Here is a 26,542-nt window from a genome sequence, read left to right on the forward strand (position 1 = left end):
TGGTACTTGTGAGCGTGTTCACAAACTTGAACTGTTTTCGACAGCAAGTTTTCCATCGATGAAGAGAGTGAAGACAAATGTGTTGTTGTTGCTATGTGGTGTTTGGATTTTTGAGTGTGTGTGTGTGTGTGAGAGAGAGAGAGAGAGAGAGAGAGAGAGAGCAAGCTGTGTCAGACCTACGTATCTCCAACTAATGGACTGACTTGTACCGTGAGACCATCATTGTGGTATTTTTCCATCTTCCCTCTGCACAGACAAACACACAACCCCAAAAGAAAAGAGCAATGTGAGAATTTTCTTGATGAATGTGCACAACTCGCCAAAACGCAGACATTGGAATATAACTAACACGCGGGTACAGTAACTTGGAGCCATACATTTCCGCTTCCACAACTTAAATTTCTGCCGGGTAGATGATGATGAACATGCCGTTAACCAATCCATCCGCGTCGGCACGATTTCCTTGATCGTTTTCAAATATGGCGCTCAGCACGTCACCGCCGTGCGCCCCGGCCCACCTGACTGGATGAGACCGCCGCGTTTGGATGACGCGCTGCGCACTCGGCTGTGTTGACACTGGACGAATATGCGGCGAGGCTTTTGCGTGTGAAAGCGTCTGCAGCTGGATCTCTGTGTAAGCGGCTACGGGGAGATTTTGCCTCGGATGAGAGATTAGGAGGAGGAGGAGGAGGAGCGACGAGCATCAGACATGAAAACAAACAAACAAAGAAGATAAAATAACAATTAAACAAAGGCAAAGCAAAACATAGCAAAACGGCAATCTGTCTTTTGGCCCATCGCGTCCACTCGGTGCCAGCGGCCCGTCGGATCCGAGAGGAAGCCGCGGGCTGGATTTGAAATGTCGCAGGGACGTGCTGGTGAGTCGGCTGGTGCAGCCACAGCTTCTACCGAGCTCAGAAAGAATCAAACCGATTTAAGAAACAGCCTCTGTTGCAAGTGATCCCCCTAGAATATTCATTTGACTTGAATGGTGCCCGCACAGGCCTTGATGCTGATCACCTGGATGGAGAGCTATCTGTAGCCTAATGATGAGACACCATGGCGCTGTCTCTCCTCTGTTATTCATAGCTGTGGGTTTTTGTTACATGTCACAGGAATTTCAGCTGCATGCACACTAATGAGTTCAGTCTCAGAGGGTTAACTATAGCATGAAATTGTTCAGAAAATCAGGGAGCTTTGATGTTGGATTAATTTGATCTGCAGGCATCAGCCTCTCTCCTCCATACATGCCCCATAAAATGAGCCATCCTAAATAATGAAGTAAACATGACATTTGTTTGCAGCTGCTTGCCCTTCCTCGGCTCGCTTTAGCTTACAGTGGACTACAGAGCAGAACTGATGCAAACCTGATTGCCTGATGCTGCATTCAGGGCACTGCACTCACTCGGGTCTTATTTTCTTTCAGGAAGATTGATGATGAAAGGGGGAAGAAGAGAAGAGAGGTGGAGCGAAGGCTTTATGGCCCAGAGCTGGTTTTAATTAGGCCTGTGCAAAATCAGGTACCCTGCAGATAGACAGATTTGGTGCACCGATAACAAGAACCAACAATAATTGTCGTTAATAAACAATAATGTTCTTCTTCTTCCCTCTCAGTGACGTCTATGGTCAGGAGGTGATGGCTGCACTGACTGAGCTTCACCGCTACTATTATCCATTCCTACAGGTGGATAACCACCACCTCCACGTCTGAGCCTGTACCCAGCACTCCCCCCCCCCCCACCCTCCTTCTCCTTCTGCTTGTCCTTGCACATTTCCTGCCAACTCCTCCACCCTCCTCTTCCAGCTACCACTTGCTCCTTTCCCTCTCCATATCCCGCCATTCATTTTCCCTGCTTGGAATTTCTCTGTCTCGCCGCGGTCCTACTTCACGATGGCGTGCTTTGGACGCTCTCTGGACTCGCCATGCACGCTGGCCTTGCTGGTGGGCTTCCAATTCGCCTTTGTCCTCTATTTTTCCCTCGGGGGCTTCAAAGGCCTAGTGTCTGTCCTGGTGCACACAACAGAAACAGAGTTTGATTACTCTCGTCCACACGACGTCTACACCAACCTCAGTCAACTGGGAGTCCCGCCCCCACCACCTCGCAATTCAGGCACTGGACCCCCTGCCACAGGGCCGCCACTGAAAGACTGCCAGATCCCCTCCCCACTGCTGGGTAAGCGAGTGAGGTGTGCTAAATGTGGGATGCTGGACGTATGAAAACAATACCCAGGGTAGTGCTCAGTGAATTTGGCGTGTGCTATCTGACTAATTTGTTCGACAAATCCCAGACAGTATCACTAAAACTTCCTTTCCTCTGCTTCCTTTCTTCCTTTCTTCCTGCGCTCCAGTCGGGCCTGTGTCCGTCCATCTTTCCTCTCCTCTGTCTCTGGAGGAGATCAGACGGAGGAATCCGTTAGTGTTGCCAGGCGGACGCTACCGGCCTCCAGACTGTGAACCTCGCCATCACACAGCGATAGTGGTGCCGTATCGGAACCGACAGACACACCTTCGTGCCCTGCTCTACCACCTCCACCCCTTCCTGCAGAGACAGCAGATCCACTACAGCATCTATATTGTGCAGCAGGTCAGGTTACACACAAGCGTTTACAGGCTGTTTTAAAATGTTTCTTTCAGTATATTTTACAGTGTGTCTGTCATAGTATTTTGATGCTGGTATAAAACTGGTGTGTTAAATATGTAAATATTCCTGTAATTATTTGTCCATAGGGAATGCACAAATGCAACACTGGTATACTATTTCTATACTAATAGGGTGATATTGTTGTTGTATTATCAGTATATTTATTTGGTACTAAAAGGGTTTTACGGCTGGAACTGTGTAATAATGGATTACTACCAGAGTGATAATGGTTGTGACTCCTGTGCATGTGTAATCCATCCAGCATTAATGCTGATGTGTAGTGGGTGTATAACCATTATATCACTGCACAAAGGTTATTAATCAAGAACTGCATACATGTCAACTAAATCCTACAGCATAGTGCTTAGTGCTGTTGCTCCACAATAAGAAGGTCGTGGGTTCGGTTCCCGGGCTGGGGCCTTTGTGTGCAGAGTTTGCATGTTCTCTCCGTGCCTGTGTGGGTTTCCTCCCACCGTCCAAAGACATCATGTTTGGGTTAACTGGTGACTCTACATTGTCTGTAGGCCTGAGTGTGAGTGTGAGTGTGAGTGGTTGTTGGTCTCTGTCTGCCTGTGTTGGCGGTGTGATGGACTGGCGACATGTTCAGGGTGAACCCTGGACATCTCTGATGTCTGGCTGCTGTAAGAATTTCCCAGTTTGTGATCAATAAAGTGCATCCATCTATCTATCTATCTACCCCGCCCTCGCCCAATGTGATCTGGGATTGGCTCCAGCGCACTCTGCGACCCAGACACAGATAAACGATAGAAGATGAATTAATGAACCTTAATAAATCCAAAGCTATTTGTAATTTATATCTTGTTGTACTTGTACTATATACTCAACATTAGTCATCCATCAGTCGAGAACAAACGCTGTGAGCTCAAAATTATTTCTTTTCCAAGGGCTGGAAGCAATCTTGGCTTGCTTCTATTTAGTGTCCTTCTACTGAAGTTGTCATGCTAATCACATATCACTTTCTGCTACTGGACCACTGTTGTGTCCAGTGTTAAGTAGCGCTTCTGAAAAAAGTTTAATAACCTCTTGTCTCGTAAATGACTGAAGCACCTTTACAGTAGAGAGCTGTTCATGTTAATGCTGTCTCTGCAGTAACACCAAAACTTACCAGTGTCTTTAACATGTGCTGTGCCTGTTTTAAAATGAATACATTTGCATGTAGCTAACTGTTCTCCTCTGCTTCTGTTTTCTGGCTTCAGTGGGGGAACGGCACGTTTAACCGAGCCAAGCTGCTAAACGTTGGGGTACGGGAGGCACTCAGAGATGAGGACTGGAGCTGCATTTTCCTGCACGATGTTGACTTGCTTCCTGAGAACGACCACAACACCTACACGTGCCACAAACAGTTTCCCACTCATCTGTCTGTGGCCATGGACAAATTCAGATACAGGTAAAAGAACAGTGTGTGTGTCCGTGTGTGGGCCTTTTGTTTTAAGACAATGTGCTGAGACCTTTCAATACTGCGCATTGGTGATGTAACTCCCCCAGGCTGCCATACCCCCAGTATTTTGGCGGGGTGTCTGCAGTAACCCCAGACCAGTACATGAAGATGAACGGCTTCCCTAACCAGTACTGGGGTTGGGGTGGAGAGGATGATGACATTGCTGCCAGGTGAGACGACTGAATTTGAAGTACACACCCTGCAACTTCGTGCGCACCCATTTAAGTCTCTCCACTTCACCGACTTTTGCTTCACTCATCCATTTGTCGCCCTTTTTTGCTCATGCTTTCAGATTCATTGCCACGTTTTCGTTTTTTCAGTGACTTTTATTTTATGTGTCCTAACATAATCTTTCATCTTCGTGTCCCCTCCCTCTGCTGTGGCTTTGCTGTGTGTCTCTTGGAGTGAGTTCAGTGAGTATGTTTGCACGGACTAGCTAGCAGATCTGGGTTGGGCAGTGTGCTGTACAGTTTTAAGGCACATCACATTTCTATGATGCTTTGGTCCCCTCTCTTTCTCTTCTAGCATCTACCAATCTATTATAAGAGGCAGGGAATGCTGAATGATGAGCTTTTAAGCTGCAAAACAACAAGTTTTTTGCTCTGCTTTTGATCAGACTTTGCTTTTTTATTGTTTCCTAACTTAAAACTGAAACTTAACTTAAAAAACGTAAAAAAATATTGTATGGATGACAATTACAGTATTAATAAACATGTTTTTATTGACACAAGCTCCAGAGAAGGAAAAAGGGGATTAAGTATGCAGCATGTTATCTCCAAAATTCACCAAAAGCTTTGCTTCTTTTATTTTTCTTGTAGGTGATTGTCTTAGAAAGTGTGATTTATGTTATAAAAAAATAGCACACCTTTTTAAGAACCAGGTTTGTTGATCATATATTATAAATGTTGATTATATCCTTTTCACTGACAATATGTTGTTTCTGTTGACTCCTGTTGTGTGCTGGCTTATCCAGAGTGCGACTGTCTGGCATGAAGATCGTACGCCCTCCAGTGGCCATCGGTCATTACAAGATGATCAAACATAAAGGAGACAGAGGCAATGAGCAAAATCCTCGCAGGTACAGATGGAGACATAAAAAAAAATTGTGAGGGCATTTTTTCCCCCTTGATCTGAGTTTTGGTGTTTGCATTTATCCTGGATAGAATCACTCTGTGCTACTTTGTACTTGCTTTATTCTCATTAATGGAAACAGCCATTAGGATTATGTTGGCTCTCAGTTTTGTCCAAACCTGCTGGAGCTCCAGCTTCTGGCACGTTGAGTTTTTACAGTAACTGTTGTTCCTTTTATCTTGCTGTTTGGAATGCAGTCAACATTTTACTTTGCTTTTTTCATGGTGCCAACTATGTCTGCTGCCTCGGGCAGCTCGCTCATTTGTTAGTTTAAACTAAACCAGTTTTTTTGAAAAGATTTTCATCATTATAAAAACAAGCTTCTGCAAATTAGCTATAATGACACTTTGGAATAATTCTAACCTTGTTCTACAGTGTCAAGAGCAGTTTATTCCCTTTTATGGAGTGTTTTTCTCTGTGACACTGGTCAAGGACAATTTGGGAAATACCCTTATGAAGAATGATACCGCTCATGCTTGTCCACAAAATATGGAGCTTAGCATAATGACTAAACATGAGGAAACAACAAACTGGGGTATTTACAAATGCAACAAAAACGGCCTTCCAACAACAACTACAGCTCACTGATGAACACTGTATTTCTGTCGTATAGTCCAAACAAAAACAACTTGTTGTACAAGGTTGGTTTTGTGGTCTTTACCAAAACTAGTTCTCTCAAGGCCCATTTATTCTCTGTGGGAACTCCAGGAAGTCATTTCACCTGACCAAAAAATACTTAGATTGTTGAATCTTTTAATTTGGTGTTTAGTCATGCTAGCTGTTTCCCCTAGCTTCCAGCCTTTACTGTAAGATAAAGTCTCCTGGCAGTAGCAACAAAATTTCAAACAACAGACACACAAACCTAAGAAATTCCATTTGTCTTTCTAGGTTTGACCTTCTGAAAAGGACCAGACTAAACTGGCGCTCTGATGGCCTCAACTCTCTCACCTATGAGCTCCTTTCCAAAGAGCTGGAGCCCCTCTACACCAACCTCACTGTCAACATCGGAGAAGACCTCCATCTGCCCCAGGGCAAAGTGCCCAGCCCTGTGAAAACAACTACCCCTGTCCAGCAACGTAGCACCAGCAAGACCGAGGGCACAGGCAGACTGGAAAAGAGACAACAGAGCAAAGAGCCTATTGTGTCATATATGACTGCGGCCAAGCAGGTCGGTGTAAAGACAGAACCCGTGCAGTCAAAAATGTCCAATCAAACGACACAGCAGAAGACCGGCGTGATGAAATAGGATGAGCTGAACATACAGTAAGGTGTATAATAAAGGGACTGCATCACATCGGTAGCATTAAGGAGTTTCCTTCCTCATTGCTGAACTGACAGACCATATTGAGGAAATCAGCTCGGACAAGTCATGTTGTGGGACTTCAAGTACACCAGCATTTTGTGCTAAGTGCAGGCTAGGCATAGTTATGCAACGGATCAAATGAAAAGGCCATTTTTGATTACGAGGGTGCATCCAGGAACACGACTGAGTCACCTCTTGCTTTATTAGCCACTGAATGTGACTCTGGCTCTGACTCTGAGGTCAAAAATAGGAGAGGAATTAACTTAGTCATATCCACAAAGAGGTCCAAAACAAAGTAAACGAAAATGAGACAGCAAATATATAAATCTTTGCTCTTTTCCAGACATTGCGAGTCGTGTGCAACCCATCTGCTGTCAGCAGACCTGCAGCTTGAGCGAGTCTGTGCCCCCCCCCAAAAAAAAAAAAAAAACAAAAACAAAAAAAACAAACAAAAACTGCTGCTGTCAGTTCACCCCACTCCACAGTGGGTTTGTGTTTCTGTGCCTTCTATCTTTTATGCTCATTTTATAGACTCGTATAGTTGCTTTTAGACGCCAACCTGGGGTTAATTTTACCTCTTCTGCCCCGTGGCTAAAGTTAGAGAACAGGAAGGATAAAGCTGGTCCTCTTTCAGAATAATTGAGTTGCTCCAGGACTGCCGTTTTTTATCTGTGTGCACTGATGAAGCGCTGACCAACTCATAGTTATCAGACAATACTAGAGTTTATATTTATATAGAGACTTCTTTATTTGTTTACTGGTTTGTTTTACTTGTCCTTCCGTACAGTCTGGTGCCTCTCTCTCTCTCTCTCTCTTTCTTAAATTTAGTTTCTAGACAATCAAACAATAGCTCTTCATTCACATAACAAAATGAAGAAACATCATGACTATCTTTACGCCTGTCAGATAAACATAGACTTGGCATGATAGTTATTGTCCTACTTTGACTATACTCTTGATACATGGATAAACCTGTGCTTCTGATGTTATCTGTGGTTTTTAGAAACTTTCATTTAGATAAGTTAGGTGTGGAGGTAAAAGTAAAATTGAAGACAGTACTGAAAGCATGTGACTACACTTCTGATTGTGCTTTAGCAGCGAAAGTGTGCTTAGGATAAAGTAGTGTGTATAGATCAAGGTGAGCTTTTTAATAGAAGCCCCAACATCTTCACAGAGAGTCGCTGAATGCATTATGAAAGACCTTGGCGCATCTAAAAGCTGGGATGGTATGTCTGCCTTTACTTGTCTCGCTTCACTTATTACAACAAAGCTTTTGCGTTTGGCAGGAAATGAGACAAGGAAGACGAAATCTCATGCATTAGACAAGAAATCATAGAATCATTCTATTGTGAGGAAGACCCGAATCAGTACATTTACAAATTGTGTTCACAGCTCAAATGTCATCTGCTCTTGTGATCTTGAAGCCACTATTTTGTATTATTATTGTTTTGGGGGTTTTTTTTTTCACATCAGCCATTTGGAATGTATTATTTTCAGTGTCTGTTAATTTTCCTTTTGATGAGGTGCTTAGTTTGTTGATGTGGACTTGAATCTGATTACTTGGTAGACCATAGGATTTCTTGCTGCTATTTGACAAGGAGCATCGGTAATTGTACAGCTGAATAGCTTGAGAAATGTAACACAAATTTTGCTGGTGTGGAATAGTTTTATCATGTTAACAGGTAATGTATTACTTATGCTAATTTGAATGTATTTATTGATAATTTATGGAATCACTGGTAGAACTCCGTGCACAGACTTTGAAATTGACTTTTGCAGGGCTGACGTGTTTTAGGGCTTCAAACACCCTTCATCATTGCAGAACAGATTATTACCGGTTTATACCATACCTCCACTTTTATGTTAACATTGTGCCTCATGAAATAAGTCCAGATGACTGACGGATAGAAGGCATCCTGCTGGGTCATGTGTGGGTGCCCTCAGGTGGCACAGTCTGGCATAGCACCAGCTAACAGAAACCAAGGACTGAATGAAACTGCAGTGTTGTGACATGAATGTTAATCATTTGATGTTGGCCATTCACTGGTTTCAGCCAATCAAATCTTTGCACTGCTCTGTGTGGAAGGATTTTCGTTTGCGTTGTATCACATGATTGAGCCTGCCAGCTTGAAGGCGTAGAGCAGATCTCTGAACTTGACTGGTTAAGGAAACCAAACACTACATGATGTGTGTTTTATGAATGGATATAGAATTTATATGTGTCTATGTTTCTATATGGAGAGGTGTATGAACAGATTCTTATGACAGAGTGCATAGAGATGGAAAAAGCTCATTTCTTAGCTTTATGCATCATAATTATTTATTGCATATCAATGATATATAAATAATATAACCTGCATTTATCATATTGCCAAGGACAATGCCTATATGACATGAAGCAGTGACACACTGGAAGCTTTTAAGGAGGTTATGTATTCCTAACAGATTAATCAGCGAACTGTGCTTAGCTGGAGATTGTGGCTATATTTAATAAATAGGCTAGTTTTTATAAAGGATGTGTTGCTTAAGTGTTGGAAATATATACCATGTAGTTATATGAAGTCAGTAATCAGGAATGGGACTCAGATTTTTTTTTTTTTTAATTAATTTTATAAGTTTGCCAGTTTATATTGTCATTGAACAGACTCCCGAGAACTGTTTGTGATGAGAGACAAAGTAAGAAATTACGTGTGACATTATATCACTTTAGGGGAAGTACCATAATATTTACATCACCCATAAATGCCTGTCATCATCTTGGACTGCCTTATTCGCTGACCTCGTCTTGAGGATGGAGGATTGTGTGTGTCTGTCGTTTGCGTATATGTACACATGTGTTGGCTTGTGTAGAGATCATGGTCAGCGAAAAAGGCACCAGAGGCAGTGACAGACGGCAAAAATGTATACCAATAAAACCCATCGTCAAAACTGTGTGTCTTTCCACATTTTGCGTCATGAACTAACACATAGACCAACATGCTACACCATCTCTACACTTGAGTTCTTTGAGTGAAGCACTTAGCCCTCCTGTAGCGCTTGAGGCCTTTTAATACAAGCTTTCGCATTGTGATTAATGCTGCTGCAGTTTTCACATTTCCAACATCAGCTGTTCATGCTTGCTGCTAGATTAGCAGTCCTATATCATCATAAACACATGCTGTAGTGCAATCTAAAACTGCTGTAGGCCATTACATCACTCTGCGTATTGCAGGCCTCTGTGTTCTATGTGGGCATAAAGAGCAGGATTAAAAAGTTGGATATGAGATCAGACCTATAAATAAACAGTAACCCTCAGATCTGTATGTACAATCTGTTTCATAATCAAAAATACTGTGTGACTCACAGGGAGCAGATCTTACCATGAATCCCAGTGCAGCACCAACACAGACGACAGCCTCGGAGAGTAACATCGAGGTGGAGCCTGCTGTTGACAGTACAGGGTTGGTTTTTTTGTTAGTTTTTTTTTTTTTCTTGCATACTTTTGTCCCCTCCTGGCAACATCTATCCAAAGCTCGCTGGCAGTAGTTAACATTAAGTATGCATCAGCAAGACCACTCAATTAAATTTGGTTAATCTGTTAAATTGACCAAGGTTGTGATTTATTGTTTATTAACTCTAAATTTCTTTAGCGAGAGGAAGGCTGTGTTGTTTCTTATTTTAAAGTTGCATCAGCTCACTATAATGAGTAGCCCGGAGCCTGTTCCGCAGACTCGGACACTTGGTGATACCACATCACAAAAATGTTTGATAAGACTTATAAACCAGCCATTACTAACAACACACACAAGGATGAGTAGCCAGTATGTTACATTGCACCTGGTGTCATTAGCCTACGAGAGAGTGTGTTATCTTCTTTTAAAGTTGTCACACCTGGATGTCTCTCTGTGGGTTGCCTTGACTTTCTGACAGCAGCAGTGACTTTCTGTCTCACTCTGTCCCTCCAGTAGACTGACACACTGGCCTGCTGAAGTGACCATAGCGGGCAGATGCAGAGGGCTGAGGCAGCCTTTAGTCACCTCCTGTTATTCTATAACCTCAGACACATAGCTGACCTCTCATTCCCTCAGTAAAACTTTAGCCCTCTTAGCATGTCCGCAAGTAACACAAACACATGCACCACAGGATGATATATATATAGTCCTATAAACCTTTGCTTAAGGATGCATATAATGAGCGAGCCACAGGAGTTACACAAAAGTAGATTCACAGCTAGTGAGAAGGCTTGAAATAGCAAAATCTTGTTTTGTTGCACTATGTTTATTTTGTTAAATCCTAAATAATCTCCGGACCTTAACTTGTGCATATATATATATATATTTCTTTTTTTTCTTTTCTTTTTTTTTCAGTTTTAACCATCATACTTACCAAATGTAAATTCATCAATCCTGTTGATACTGTATCTGTATACATGCATCTAACTGCATTACAGGGCAACCCAATACTAATATTATATTTTAATATTCAACTAAATTGTATCTATGATATTACTTCAAACATAAGATAATGGATAGGGACACAGGCCATGTGTGCTCACTGTGTGCGTTATGATTATAATATATGATTGTATAAAGAACTATCAAAACTCAGGATATCAGATATCAGATCTGCTGAGTGTTGAGTGCAAACAGCGCAACAGCTCCAATATCAGGATGATGGGAGGCTGGTCGGGCTGCCATCAGAGGAGCACATGTATTGCCTGACAGCAGGAAGAGACCAGATTTTGCAGTCACTCTTTCAGCGTGAGTCATTGCCACGCATCGATGTGAAAATCAAGCGCGATAGTAGGTCACAACATTTGGTTATATAAGCCCTCCTAATGTTGAGCTGTGAGAATCATCACATCGTGGGACATGGGAATCAAAAGATAGGGGAGGATGGATGATGATCCCGGGGCGTCTGATGCAGGAGGAGGAGGAGGGGGGGGGGGATAATGAGAGAGAGACGGGATCAGCAGTCAGGGTCGTCAGGGTCGGACCCTCATCCCAGGGCTGCTCAGCTGCTCCTGTCATCCATATTTGCAGCCTCAGTGGACAATTTCCTCCGCTGCGGGGCCTCTGGGCGCTCACAACAACACATAGATCAAGTGAATTAATTCTGCTATTGTGGCAGCCCGCTGCAGATCTGGGTCAGGCAGCCCTGGTTCTGTTTGGGCCCCTGTAGAGCCACGTCTTCATCCTAACTGTCCTCCTCCACGGTCTGACCTTGGCATTTCCAGGTGATTTTCCACAGAGGTGTGTTGTGCATGTGTCTGCTTCAGTTTTTTTTTGTGCGCAGGCGTGTGTCCCAACGTGCGTGCCCGAGCATCATCCGTGTGTGTGTGTGTGTGTGTGTGTGTGTGTGTGTACATGTCTATTAGGCGTGTTATTGTCTGTAGGTATCGCAGGTATGATGGGATGTGTTATGGAAATAAATGAGCCGGCTCTCTATACTTAGGGCTCGCCTGCAGCTATGAGTGCATGGAAGAGAGGAGGAGGAGGAGGCGGTGGATGTGAGCGGGGTGAGAGAATCAGAGGGACGATGACAAAGAAGGGAGGAGGAGGAGGAGGAGGAGGATGCAGCGAGCCGACGGTGATGCACGTTTATCGGCTCGGCTCGCTTCTGATTGGCCGAGGCGACCGCCAGTCAGAGGAGCTGGGAGTCAGCCACTGCTAGGAGAGCAGATTATGAAGCGGAGCTCGACCAGCGGCAGTCCCCTCTCATTGTCTCAATGGCTGCACACGCATTCCTCCTCTGCTCCCTCGCCTTGCTGTCTGCTCTCGGCCGGCCCGGGCTCTCCTTCTCTGACGAGGAGCTGCAGCCGGGACTCGTCTATGAAGAAGTGCCTGAAATCCTGGACAGGAGGTAAATCCATCCTCTCCAGGGCTGTGAAGGGAGAGGAGGGGTGTGAGGGGGGGGGGGGGGTGTAGGGGTATGCATGCAGGGATGCTGGGATGCTGATGTGCTCTCTCAGGGTCTTTCTTTCTCCCACTCAGCTCCCTTCCCTTTCTCCCCATCTCACTTTGGGCGTAACACAGACTGAAATGCAGGCAGGGTTGGTGTGTCAGAGAGAGCTGAGAGGGAGCTGCAAGCCTTTGTTTGTCTCAGTCCTGGGGACTGCATCAGACGCTGCTCATCGATCACGGATGGGGCTGTTGTCTCAGTACAGTAGCGTTGGTCTGGCAAGGGGGGGTAAATAAGGCTGGGGCAGTGGCCTGCAGGAGGGGTACAGAGAGAGAGAGGGAAAGGAAAGGAGAGGAGAAGGGGAGCAACACAGAGGAGGGGCAAACAAGGATGGGACAGGGAGGAAAAGAAAGGATGCATCAGAGATGGTCTGTTGGGGTCTGTTTACTGATGCAGTCATTGAGAGGGAGCGAGGTGGGGGGGGGGGAATTCAAGCCGGCCCTGTCTGCATAATGCACATGCAGTTCTGCAGGTCAAATCTGGATAAAATATTCAGAGCTCAAACCTGGGTGCACTCAACAGCGTTACAGGGACTAGACTGAACCAGCGGCCAGCCTGTGCTAGCACCAGCTTCTGCCTGCTTACAGAGACATCAATATTGAGCCAAAACCATGCAAGGCTCTTGAAACTATGCCATGCACGGTGGCTAGCGCAAAAGCTTTAATATGCTGCGGACATCCTGCTTTTTAGTCATTGTTGGAACAATTTCCCCCTATTGTCGTACTCCCAGCACAGCAGTAAACTTGAATCTTTAGAGCGTAAGAGGATATTACTGTCGTACTTTTATTTACACACACTCTTACCTATTGACATGTCCACATGTCTAATAACTTGGATTTAGAGTTCAATTTACAGTCTTGTGGGATCGCCCTCATTCCAGCTCAATTTGGTGAGACCCTGACAGATGCCTCTCTAAACTTTTCACTGCAGTCACTCTAACAGGGGATGGCTACTGTAATTTCTCCCGGGGGTTTTGAGCCTATTCCCTGGATCAAACTTTGCATGTAACTGTGCAACATAACAATATTGGCCCCACCAGTCACAGCTCTCTTCAGCTCTGACACACTACAAGTTACTGTTATATAAGAGCAGCCATTCATGGCTTTCATTTCATGTGCCTCGTATGATATGTAACATTTGTTAGAAGTGTGGGAGGAAAAGTGCAGTGAGTTGGAAGCTTCTTCTGCTTCTTCTGCTTTTGGGCTGGAGCAAGATAATGAAGAGAAAATGCTCAGTGAGTCTAGTTTTCTCTGGTAAATGACGTGTGGTAATAAGACCTACTCAGAACTTTACTACATGATTACCAATATTGGAAAGTCTGGCTACATGGTAATATGTTTTTTTTAGATGCAACAGCCTCATTCCATATTGTCCAAAAGCTTTATGTCCGAAGGACATTTTAGAAATTTATGTCTCTCCAGTAGACATTTGCCTGTTAAAAACATAAGAATTGCAGTTCAAAACAACACCAATAACTTGATACATTTGCCAAGTTGACACATTTTTATATAACTGTAATCATGTCTATGGCACTGCTGCTATTTGGAAAGCACTTCATACATAATACATGTCTGCTGAAAATAAATATGATCCAAATGTGGGAACAGATTACGGGTCAAAAGACAAAGTTTTCATTTTGAAAATGACCTCTTCACTCATCCAGACCGAGCCTTTAAAGAGAACAAGCACAGATAAAGACTGAGAGCAAAACTCCAGCCAGATGAGATTTTGCATCTGTAGTTTATATTTGTTTGTAAAATAATAATAATAATAATTTTTGCTGTCTCCAGCTGATTTTATTACAAAGCTGAAGAGTGCACTGATGACAAATAATAAAATGTCATGCAAATGTTCTAATGTATAGAATTATCATAGCATAGATGATAGATTTATCCAGAGTATAATTACTATATAAAATGTGATATACGTACAGTACAAATCATATTTTAATTACACAAGTTATTTAGATATGATCTAATTTTGTGAGCCTGAAACAGCACATTCAAATAACATGACATCACTCACACCATCTAATGAAAAATGGTCACTGACACATTTAAAGGACTAAATGGGGTCAGCACAGTGGCACAAGAATCATGAGTCTTTCTCATTCTCAAGCATCCTGTTTCTGTACCAAAATGACATGTTTATGTCTTAAATAGCATTTCCTGGCAGTTTTAAAGGTTTGTCCGCCTGAGCCAAATCAACATGTGCTTAAATTTATCTTAAAACTCTTAAACACTGACAAACTGACCCCAAAATAGTCACAGATTAGAGGTTAAAGTATTGGATTTCCAGTGACATGTTGGATGAGTGATTTTTTCCTTCAAAGAAAGATTAAAGAGTTAAAAAAAAAAAAAATCCCCCAAGTGCTAGTTTTAGCAACAGTTCATTTCATAAAGACATTTACACTATAAACTGAGAGAATCAGAGAGTGAATGATGGCCAAGGAAAATGTGAATAGCTGCATAGAAGCATTCGATTTCACAAGTATGGGAAGATTTAGACAACTCAAACTTTTGACCTCAGGTCAATTTTGAGACCGCAATCACAGCTACACTGAAATGGCAGCGGAGCTCTGAGCGGCATCTTGGTAAACACCTAAAGCTTAATCTGCGCTAATAAATCTATTAATAGGCCAGCACCTGTCCAGTGTAGGATTATGTTTCCCTGCGTTGTCAGGGACACAATAGTTGATCAAATCATTATGTGTTGTTTTTTTATTTTTTTATTTAATTTTTTTCAAAAAGTTAAATCAAATCTAGACAAAATTACTTTCTCTGAAATTAACTTCTCTTTGACCCTGTATAGACACAATCATAGCTGGGTTTAATATCTCATCTTGACATAGTAAGGAAATATGAGCGCATACACAAAGGCAGTAAAATCGAATTCATTCAATCTATTTTTGTTTCTTAAAATATTTAGTATTGACTTAAACGTAGCACGCAGAAAATACTTTGCTATTGTAGTCAACAAAATTATTATTTATTATATAGAGTACGGATGGGCTGATGCTTGTTTGGGAGTCTGGGTGCAGTGGCTTGGCACTCTGTGGTGGTGGAAGCTCTGTGGAAGCAAAGCGGGACTTGTTTACAAGTTAGGCGAGCAGACACCACACCTTCACTCTGCGCAGCAGCATATCCCAGGCACAGATGAATGATCAGCTATCCCTCTGGCTTGGATAAGGATGTCCAGGAAAAAAAAAACAACAAAAAACAATCAATGAGAATGTATTGATCAACACATATTTGGCTGCATTCTCATCATTCCATCTGTTTAAACTTTACTTATCTAAAACTAACTGTAAATTCACAGTGTCATGGTTTATATGTTGTGCTGCTAATTTGGACATATTTCATGTGTGGGTGCACCCTTGTCCACTGGCCTGTACACATTTGTAAGGGTATGCAGAGGGAGTGAGGTGAGCCAAGGAGCGGCCCTGGCACGGCTTTGATTATATAAAAGGCCTGTTCAGCACCCAAGCACTGTGTGATGGGCTGAGCCAATGATGGGGCCGCAGCAGTCCTAGGTTGCTGACCTCGCGAAACTGGCACAGGAACAAACGGCTGGGTTTTACTTCACACTCACGCTTGCTTCTTTCAGCCAGCTGAGGCCTGGGTAGGTGCAGAGGAATTAGTGCTTCATCACCATTGTTTGGGGTAGCTAATGGGGCTGGAATGTATCTACCACAGCTTTTGAGAGCTCAGTCACAATTACTACCAAATTCAGTAAATCTGATAGCTTTATATATATATATATATATAAATAGTCTTACTCAGCAGTCACCTGTGCAAATAAGTATTTGGATTTAAACTTGCTCTAAGGTTGGCACGGTGGTACAGTGGTCGGCACTGTTGCCTCACAGCAACAATGTTGTGGGTTTCAACTCTTGGCCCTGGGCCTCTCTGTGTTGAGTTTCCATGTTGATGTTAATTAGTGACTCTACATTGCCTGCAGGTGTGAGTGTGAGTGTGAGCGTGAGCGTGAATGGTTGTTTGTCTCCACGTCAGCCCTGTGATGGACTGGCAGCCTGTCCAGCAGCCCTGCACACATATCCCAGGGAGTTTCTAAGTAAGCCAATCATGATGCTGACGGTGAAGCTGGCACACACACATGCACACCCTTGCACATAGGTTGGGTTAGGGTTAGACCTCGTGTTCAGGCAATAGCATCGCACTTCGTGATCTCTTACTTCCATTCTGTCCATCATTGTCAACGATGATGAAAGTTTTTCCTAATTCATTTGATTTGTTGAGAAAAGCAATGTGATATCTTTACAGCCGTGTACAGTCTGTAATAGTGAACCTGGAACTAAGCACAAATGACTGCTGCATAATCACCCAGTTGGATGAGTTGGTCTCACGGCAGAATTTTATCCTGTGTTCCTATAGAATCATATGTTTTATCATATTACGACAACTTTGTTTTGCTATTAATGATAACAAAAAGTTACAATACAATCAATCTAGGTCCAATAAATAAGCCTTTATATATAAGGAAGGTACATGGTTTTATCCTGTTACACAACTAAATATACAAAGTTAACAAAATAAAACTGAATTTGATCAGTGGAACTAAAACTCTTAACTTCCAGGGAAGTCATCACATTTCAGAGGTCAATTCAAAGATATTAATTAGTGGATAAACTGTCCAGAGTGCCGTGAGCTCTGACATCATTCGTAATCTCTTCATCTCATTCAGGGACTACATCTCTCAACTGGACTTGACCTGTTCTTACCCCTAATCCTAATCCATCTGGCGCAAAATTATAGAATATTGCCCAGGTGCAAACTGCAACAGACGGGTAGATAATTGCTTCAGGCTGCTGGCATTGATATGTCTGGCAACATACTCTAAAACAGCAACTTCCTGTTTGATCAGAGACAGGACCTGTTAATTCCTTTTCATTTGCTGGCTGCTGTCTGAGTCTGCTCACCTTATTTTGACCTGTAATCGCAGCAACTTACATTTTGTACCTATCATAATAGACAAGTGGGATGGATTATTTCTTTCATCTAAAATAGCTAAATATGGAGACATATGGTGTGTGATATTGTGCACGACATGTGAATGAAGAAGTAAAAAAAAAAAACACAACTCAGTTTATGCAGTTTATTCAAAAATTTTTTAAATCTAACTCAGTCTCCCTTTTTATTCCAAAAAATATGTTTAAGTTGTTCTTGCTAGATCACCTTACTACATGCTGTGGGCCAGCTCTGGACAACTACTGTCTGGGTCACCAAATGAGAGAGTGTCTTGACAACAGTAGCTACAGCAACTGACTGGACTTTTGTGTGGTCAAATTCAGTAAATATTCAGGTCATCTTCAGTCCGTCTTGTGAATCCCCAAAACACGGATACACAACTTGTGCTTACACTCAACATTGACATTGCTTTAATTAATTAACTAACCCTAAAATAGAGATATCTATTACAAAACCTAAGAGATAAAAGCAACTGAATTGATTCCTGGTGACATGGCTCAAAACATAGACATCTTCTGTCACATCCACTCCCACAATTATTTGGGTTTACCTTTTACAAGCCCGTTATAAGAGGCTATTGTGTAGAGATTATGCAGTGAGCCCAGATGATCACCAAGGACAGGCTTGGACTGAAAAGACCATGCCGTCCAGACCAATGGGCGGACCATCACAACAGGCAAAACTGACCATGTCAGTGCCGCTCAGTAAGCCCATTGCTGCCGCATTACGTCTTTGATTAGACAGTTAAAAGGATCAGGATTAGCGTCAAGAAGTCCAAGGCTATGCAGGGTTTAGTTAGACTGAGAGGAGGACAGCTAGGGCAAACATGTGAAGGAAATGTAAATAGTGAGTCCTCAGTCCCTTGAGAACCAAATAGGTCAGTCCCACTTCAAAGATTCATTTAGTAAAACCAATATCTGCGACTGAATTCCTGTAACATAGACACTAATCAGGCCAACTGATTTTGTGAGCTGCTTCTAAATTTCTCTGGGTAAAGAATAGTGTCTATATGTGCAGTCTCACATGAAAAAAATGTTTGTCATATGTTGTAAAATGTTATATGAATCTGAACCATGACCCCTAGACCCCTGGGTGCCTCTGGATTATAAGACAAGTGACTAATATGGTACTTTCCATGGAGGTTACCTTCATACGTATCTGTTACACAAATACTTATGCTTCTTTTTAGGAACCTAGTTAAAATGAATATGGTATACAGTTTTACAGTATACAATAGCTTTCATGCAGGTTGTAATGTTCTATTTGAGTGGAAAGGTCTTAAGATAAATCAACTTTATGATAATTTTGCTGCGGTTTGTAGTGCAGTTGGCATTTATTTCTGTTATTTTGCTCACTCCATTTACTTCATTCAGGGTAGGGTAAATAACAATATTACACGATTCTCTGTATGATCCGGCTACTTTCTCCAAAATGGTAATACAGTTGAATCCAAGCTACCTGAAACTATTTGAATAAAGTCTGAACATTATAACCTTCATGAATGGAGGATGATTTGCAGGACTATTGTGGTCGACTGCATCAGTTTTAGCAGGTGGGCATTCAGCTATTTGGTGCTTATTAGTTTTAAGAACAAGTAGCTTTGTATGTACTGTTCTATGTTTCAAATGAAATTTGAAGCACATAAGTACAGAAAAATGTTATGCATGTGAGTAGTGCTAAATATTTGTGACCACAGTATTGACAAGAAACAGTAGTTTGCAGGTTTAAAATTAATTTTATAAAATATTTATAGCTTGTAAAATCATTAATCGGTTATTGTTGTGTGTTTGCTCCTTCTGCACCAGGTGACAGAAAACCTTTCTGCTCAGGGGAAAAGGCTAAATCAGCATCCTGTGCACGTTTTGGAGCATTATGTAAAAAAGGAAACGTCTTTAAAACTTCCCTGCATCTTGCGATGACTAGACCTTATTGTTTCTGTCTTTTCCACAGCAAAGAGAATCCCAAACAAGCAACAAGAGTCACATCAAGTAAGTAACACATCTAGTGTAACACAAGGCCTGATTCCATCAGACTTGCCAGGGTAATCTTGATGCTGATGTGTTGGGACAGTCCTGACAAATGCATTTTATTCCTGATGCTGGAGACATTTTTGCTAGTGTAACACACAGACTTTTAAATGTTGTGTGTGTGTGTTTGTTATCCATACATCCCAGTGAGAAGTCACAGATGTAGCTATAAGTTGTCCCCTTGACTAAGAGGCAAAAAAAATGAGCGTGACGTTCATTAAGATGATATGAGGGGGAATCGTATGTTTCTGGAGCAAGATGAGCAGTATTTGTAAACACAGAACAATATGAGTACATCTGTGACATAAACTGCTGATGAGTCACAGCGATGACGCAAAACAACTCGAAATAGATAGCAGCCCGAGCACTGAGGTCTCTCACAGAATATCTTCGTGCTTGTGTTTGCACGTCTGTAGTGTGTGGACTCTGTTGAACCTTTATGAACATGTTGCAGTGCTGTAATGCAGCATTGCAATCATCTTTATATGTACACGGATGTAATCTTTCATGGTGTGGTAATGTGTGTCCATGTTTTCAGGTCAGGATGGGGGCTACGGCTTAGACAGTGAAGAGGTTATTTTGACGCCTGAAGATGAAAACCCACTCAGGAGAATACTGCAGGTACTCCATTTCCCCCCTTACTATCTGCACCATCAGCTCGCTCTCTTTATCAGTACATGCAAACACACACACAGGCACACACACTGCGATGCCTGCAAACAAAACAAAGCATACTCACTCAGCCACACTGCTTGACCTTGGATGTGGGAATACTGTTGGTTTCACATTCACTGGAGGTAAAACATCCTTGCCACCCACACACACTGAACTGCTCTGAGTGAAAAGCCAGTGAAACCATACACTGTAGCAGCTGATGCATCCAGGCAGGGTTACATGTCTCATATGGATTAACTGACTCCTTGACTCCCAACAGCAACCTCTGCTTAATTACAGTATTCAGTATTGTAGCTCCAAAATATTTTGGAAACGTTGTCCCACGTCACAATCCCAATTCTTGTTCAAATGCTCTACTTCGAACAAGCAATGATAAGAAATACAATAATCATTTTATGGCAAGTGTGACTGCTACTTTAAATGTTTTGTAAAATCGAGACGGATTAGCCCAAATGTTCTCCAATGAGATGCGGCCTTGGAGCAAAGTGATTACAAAGCTAGAAAGGGCAGTTTCTATGCGCACACTGTGCGCATAGAAACTGCTCCTGTTTTCTATAGAAAAGGATCCAGCAGTGGTTGAAACACTGTACAAGTTATACATTTTCTGACTATACACATTCTGGACCTCAGTGTGGAGTTTTTGTGATCACATTTAATAAGTTAAGAAGTTTTTTTTTTTGTCTCCTTTGATATGAAATACCACTCTATGCATACATGGAGGTACGGTAGTTTTTTGCACTAGAGCAAACCTGTTTTGGGAATGAATCAGGAGCTGCTATATATTGATCAGTGATGGAAATAATGGCGTTCAAGTAAGCAGTGTTACTTTTTTTTAATGAAATACTGTTAGTGTATAGTTACAACGCTGTGACTGTTACAAGGGGAACATTACTATGATTGAGCTCTCAGGTTAGAGAAGCTGCAAAGTTTTTATTTATTTATTTTTGTTTTCACACAAAACACAATCCCACAGACACACACACAATTGGCCGGGACATATATGAGTCAAGACAACTGTTTACAAATTGGAAGTGCAGACATTACAATGTTTTCTAAGAATAAGTTGTTATATTAGCTATCCATTCATTCATTTAAAAAGATATAATATTCAGTTGTTATTAAAAATTATTGAATAAACTGGTGAATTTAAACTTCCATTATATCCATTATATTCCATTATATTTAAGGGAAAGAAGAAATAAAAAGAAAAATCATTAAATACTAGTATATAAAAAAAATTGTAACACAACAGTTAATTTTCCTGGTAACTAGTTACTTTTATAATACTGTAACTTGTAACTAACTCAGTTATTTTTTTGAGAGAAGCAACTACGAACTACAACTAATTACTTTTTTTAAAGTAACATACCCAATGCTGATAGTGATATACAAAGACTGCACTGACACAATTTGAACTGTCTCCATACAATATGTAGAGGAACTGCATAACTCGATTCTTACATGGCTGGATTCTTCAAAGCATACGTTTCTAATATTTTATCTGCTTCCTTTAAATGGTGATGCTAACTATTCTAATGACAGAAAATGATGAAAGGATGAAAAAAAAAAAAAATCCTTCAAAGCACACACCTTTTCACTCGCCCCTGAAATGAGGCAGAGGCTGTGTCTGAACAAAACCCTGATCGCCCCCTAGAGGGAAGTGAATGAATACAAAACTGCTGCAGCCCACATTTTGGCTGGTAGTTCACAGCAGTTTTTTTTTTTTGCTCTTGTAGTTAATTCCTTTTTCTCATATCCTTGCAGCCTTTCAATTGGCACCAGCCTGGGATGTCTCTTAGTAAAAGGAAGCTCCTCCAGTCTCTGATGGGACCCTATGGTCCTCTGAGTGTGTCTTACAATGGGAAGACCTGCATTCTGTTCAAAGCAAAGCGCCTGGCAATCCGCTACAGGAACCATACCTTCATTGATCTGACTGAGAGGGTTTTTAACCCAAACTTGCCTGTGGATACTAAAGGCTCCGTTTGCACCAAGGAGAAAGCTACGTAAGTCATGACACGACATGCATTCAGGGATTTTGACTGGGCATTAAATACATAGTTCCTGATACATTACAAGGGTAAAAGGGTTCGTACGATGTACTAGATAAATACAACAAACGCTCACTTATCTAAAGACACAATCGACCAGTCAGCATAACTTCACTGACTTTTTTATAATAGGTGCAGAAGTAGAAATAATATGATATCAAGAATAGCTAAGTATGGTATTGCATCGGGGTGCAATATTTGATCTGGTCAATTGTGAATTCACTGTGGTAAATCAGACATTTTTAACATTTGTCATGCTCTCCTTCACCAGGCTTTCATTAAGGTTTGGTGATGTGGAGGATTTGCGAGGTCTAGTAATCAGGTAAAATCCATGTTTACCTCAAACAATTTCACTAATCGCACTCACAGAAATTACATCCACTTAAAAATGGTAATTTTTCACAATTACTATTAAATTCACTTAAGTATATGTTAGTATATAGTATATAGTATAACAGCACTGTCTCCTTTGTCAGGCTTCAGATGTCCAACACTTTTTACGAAGCAGCAGGTCAAAACTGGTTCACACTAGACAGTGTTCACATCCATTACAACTGGACCCAAGAGGCCACATTCAACGCCAGCGAGGTCTACGCTCCTGCCACGTCATCCTACCATTGCCAGCACGTCAGCAGCCTGCACAAATATGACACCCTGCTAGTTCCCAGCTCCCACACTGACACATCTGCTAACTGGCACATCACTTTCACTGATTTCCAGGTACACTTGAGCACAAGAGGCCGAGCCATTGTTGTGCAACTTTTCTCGTAATGCTTGCACAATCACAGTTATGTCAAACTCTTTCTCATCTGTTTCTAGTATGTGTGCATGCGTTTTGTTTGCATGCCAGCCTTTCCCTTTGGCTTCCACCTGTTTGGCTGTCAGTCAGTCACTCAGTCAGTCAGTCTGTTTGTCCTTGTAGTTTATTTGGCAGTCTGTCATTCTGTCTGTACACTGTCTGTTTAGCCATCTGTCAGGATGTCTCAACCTGTCCATCTGTCTAGTTTCTCTGTGCCTTGTAAGCCCAGTAAGAGCCAGTCGTCCTCTTTAGTTCATCCTAATCTGATTTTGACACCTTCTCTTGACTCTTCTAGATCCAGGCCTTCAATGTACAGTCAGAGAAGTTTGCATCAGCAAGCGACTGTGCCACTTTCCTGACGCCAGCCATCCTAATGGGCCTGGTGACATCTTTGATCCTGCTCTTGGTCTTAGCCTATGCCCTACACATGGTCGTACACCTCAAGCACATCGACCGCTATGAGGAACACAAAGCGACCGTCTACTTTCCCCGTAGTCCGGAGGCCGAGTTGCCAGACAAAAACAGCCTGTGAATGAAAAAGAATAGCTGGAGGGGAAGAGAGGGAGAGAGGAAGCTGAGAAGCAAGACTGAGGGCAGAGCGAGTGAACGCAAGAGAGAAAAAGTATTCTCCACTGAATATTTGTTCAACAAAATGTCAACTTTGCCTGTTCATATGAAAACCTTTTACGTCTTAACTACTTAAAGTAAATGCCAACTGTGGATGGATATTTTTTCTTCTTTCCTCATCGACCTGCATCTTGGCATCCACATTTTGAATAAGGCCTTTGGATGTTCAAGCTCTCCCCAGGAGGCAGTTCCTGATCCTACTGTCAAAGGTCAAAGACAGCCCCAAGGGCCCTGAAGGGTGACAACTTATATAGGCCTTTACCCCAGCCAGACACTAAAACCACAACAGGCTAGCAACTGTAGCTAATACAGCTAACATCAGATGCTCCTGATTAAATGTACGTATTACATGGCTCATAAGTGTCATATTACAAGCTTTCATTACACACATTGTCTTTCCAGCTTTCATTACAGTGTAATTTGTCTAATACTGCTGCAAGAAATATATACTTCAAACAACCAGTTTTATCGCTGAAATAGCCGTATTAGCTGCATGCCACAAAAGGCTGGTCTATCTGGGCTAGCACAGTGTTTCCTAATAATAAGGATTACAACTACAGAGTCTTGCATGAGTTGCAGTTTAAAATAATCACTTATGGCACAAAGTAGAGGGAGCTTTAAAAGCTATTGAGTGTAAGAGAAATGAAATATGCAGGAAATATTGGGAACCACTGGTCTACCATCTGGCTGGAGTGAATGGACCAGCTATTGGCCCTTCAGAGCCTCTGGCTTCTCTCACCTCACCCCTGAACAAGATTGCTGCTTGGGACTCAACTGTGAAACGGCCTTTTACAGACCAGCCAGACGAAGGGGGTTCTATAAACTAGCACAACATTGGTTAGTTGCAAATGCACTAACGACAAACTCTCAAAGACTATACAAGGAACTATGCTGCACAAGACGGCCCGTCTGAGGGCACGGCAGGAATGCGGGTTTCGGGATGGCTTGATTCTCCAAGAGTCAAGTGTTTGGACAAGCGAGGCCATGGATCCTCCATCCACGCCACTGGATTTGACTGCCAAAGTGAAGCTATAAAGGAGTTGCCATAAAGTATGGTGAGAAACTGAGTTAGATAATGTGAAAATTAAAGCTAACCATTACAGCTATGTACAAAACAAAAAACATACATGTACAGAAATGTCACTCTGCGGAGGTCTTTTTTTTATATATACATTGTAACCATGAAACTATTAGGTACAGGATGACTATGCTAATCCTCATAACCAAAAGGATATACAAAGCTGTAGATACGTTAAGATCTCTATATGATCATAGCCGTTTACTATCTTCAAATATTGCACAACTCATAAACATAGGTATAAATAAGACATTGTGCTACGAGGATTGGTGAAAATATCAATGCATATGATTTTTTTCTACAAAGTAATAACATATTACATTGTCCGTCTATTTGTTTTAAGCTGGGCCAGACAATGTACGGTCCAGTTTCATCTAACTGTAAATTACAGTAAAAAATTCCTACCATAGGAGGACGATACTATGGAATGCCGTCCACCCACTGGGACTTATAGATGCCATTATTATGCCAGAAGCCACACTAGCAGCAGTAACAGCATCAGTAAGTCATTATTACTGATAAAAACACTCAGCATGACAGTAAATAGATATCTTAACATTCGATATGGCAGTTCTGTCAATCTGTAGCAGTGTGAAATGTGTTCTTTGGTCATAAATGTATCCTACAAACTATGAAATGAGTGGAGGTGGTTTGTCCAAGGACCAACTGATGTAGAGTGAACAATAAAAGATATTCAGAGGAAGAGACGTGCTGTGTATATTTTAATATGTTAATGTTGAGCTGTGTACATGAACATACTGATCACATATTCTGCTAGGCTTTTCATTTTGGCAATTAATTTAAGTGCATAATCTATCTCTCCAAATTTTAATCATGTTGGTAATTGTTACTTAACCCAGAGTTTTTCCAGCCCAGCGTCTTCTGCCAGTGCTGCCTCCCCTCCTGAGCACCATCTGCTCTCTCCTCTCACCTCGCTCTGACCTATAATGTCAGTACCACTGACTGGGACAGCTTACCAACGAGCACGTGTCCAATCAGACACCTTAATACTTATTTCATTGGCATTCACAGACATCTGATAACTTGTAATCTCAAAACCAGAGCCCCAATGTCACCTCTCTTTTGATAAATCTATATCTCAGTCTCTCTACAGTGTCAAGTATATATTTTCACCTTCATATTAGATTTGAAAAAATAAAAAATAAAAAAAAATAAATAAATAAAATAAATAAATAAATAAATAACGGTTTGGTAAAGTCTCTTCTCTTACTCCAATACAGGATTATACAACATGTGTCCTCGTCCGACGTGGTAATAACCATACTGATTATTGTGAAGTATTGTTGGGTTATGTGACAAAACAGAAAAGATGCTGAGCTGATAGTACACCAATGCTGTAGTAGTTTAAGCTGCCAGCTTGGATGCTTTCATCACCAAAAATAAGACGAATCGATTCTGAAATGTCTAACACATCACAACCTACAGCTGTATGCAAAAAATGTGCTGGTATAACGGCAAAGCTGCAGACTCAACAGTACACTGATGCACAAACCCTAAGTTAGCTGTACATACTACATAGTGACCGAAAATAATATTAGCAGTTCTTACAATGTTTTAAGTGCTCCTTTATAGTGACACAGGCGCCTCCGATCTACAGGGACATCTGGTGGCGACAAGCGGACCCAGCAGCTGGCAGTCCGTGAACCACACTCAGCTTCCGGCAGATCGACCGGACGCTGATTGTGACGACACCTTCGGAGTAGATGACGTAACCAAGTAGGATTTTAAATTCGGTGCGACGTCACAATTGCTAAATTCCCCGTTCCGTTTTGTTTGTTCGTTTATGTGGAGCCATATCCGGGTC

General features: G+C 41.9%; 2 protein-coding genes across 3 annotated transcripts; both read left to right on the plus strand.

Annotated features, from left to right (window-relative positions):
* The first annotated feature begins 577 nt into the window (after positions 1 to 577).
* b4galt3 (UDP-Gal:betaGlcNAc beta 1,4- galactosyltransferase, polypeptide 3) lies at positions 578 to 6,984 on the plus strand. Of its 2 annotated transcripts, none has more exons than XM_029507017.1 (8): positions 578 to 878; positions 1,427 to 1,520; positions 1,615 to 2,174; positions 2,350 to 2,585; positions 3,860 to 4,050; positions 4,149 to 4,271; positions 5,075 to 5,179; positions 6,121 to 6,984. In XM_029507017.1, the coding sequence occupies exons 3-8, from the start codon at positions 1,892 to 1,894 to the stop codon at positions 6,476 to 6,478; spliced, it is 1,296 nt and encodes a 431-aa protein (XP_029362877.1). In that variant the 5' UTR covers positions 578 to 878; positions 1,427 to 1,520; positions 1,615 to 1,891; the 3' UTR covers positions 6,479 to 6,984. The 2 variants fall into 2 exon arrangements, with proteins under 2 accessions (XP_029362877.1, XP_029362878.1); XM_029507018.1 differs by having other exon boundaries at positions 1,431 to 1,520.
* A 5,258-nt stretch (positions 6,985 to 12,242) lies between these two features.
* atp6ap1lb (ATPase H+ transporting accessory protein 1 like b) lies at positions 12,243 to 23,729 on the plus strand. Its single transcript, XM_029505453.1, has 7 exons — positions 12,243 to 12,376; positions 19,414 to 19,451; positions 20,029 to 20,111; positions 21,930 to 22,168; positions 22,485 to 22,535; positions 22,690 to 22,933; positions 23,308 to 23,729. The coding sequence occupies exons 1-7, from the start codon at positions 12,243 to 12,245 to the stop codon at positions 23,542 to 23,544; spliced, it is 1,026 nt and encodes a 341-aa protein (XP_029361313.1). The 3' UTR covers positions 23,545 to 23,729.
* The last annotated feature ends 2,813 nt before the right edge of the window (positions 23,730 to 26,542 follow it).

This window comes from Echeneis naucrates, chromosome 7, assembly GCF_900963305.1.
Source record: "Echeneis naucrates chromosome 7, fEcheNa1.1, whole genome shotgun sequence".
In the NCBI taxonomy this organism is placed as follows: Eukaryota; Metazoa; Chordata; class Actinopteri; order Carangiformes; family Echeneidae; genus Echeneis; species Echeneis naucrates.

Coding starts and splice junctions, on each gene's coding strand:
- b4galt3 (XM_029507017.1), top strand. CDS start 1,892: ATGGCGTGCTTTGGACGCTCTCTGGACTCGCCATGCACGCTGGCCTTG. Junction 2,175..2,349: donor GATCCCCTCCCCACTGCTGG/GTAAGCGAGTGA, acceptor CCTGCGCTCCAG/TCGGGCCTGTGTCCGTCCAT. Junction 4,051..4,148: donor ATGGACAAATTCAGATACAG/GTAAAAGAACAG, acceptor TAACTCCCCCAG/GCTGCCATACCCCCAGTATT.
- atp6ap1lb (XM_029505453.1), top strand. CDS start 12,243: ATGGCTGCACACGCATTCCTCCTCTGCTCCCTCGCCTTGCTGTCTGCT. Junction 22,536..22,689: donor TTGCGAGGTCTAGTAATCAG/GTAAAATCCATG, acceptor CTCCTTTGTCAG/GCTTCAGATGTCCAACACTT. Junction 22,934..23,307: donor TCACTTTCACTGATTTCCAG/GTACACTTGAGC, acceptor TGACTCTTCTAG/ATCCAGGCCTTCAATGTACA.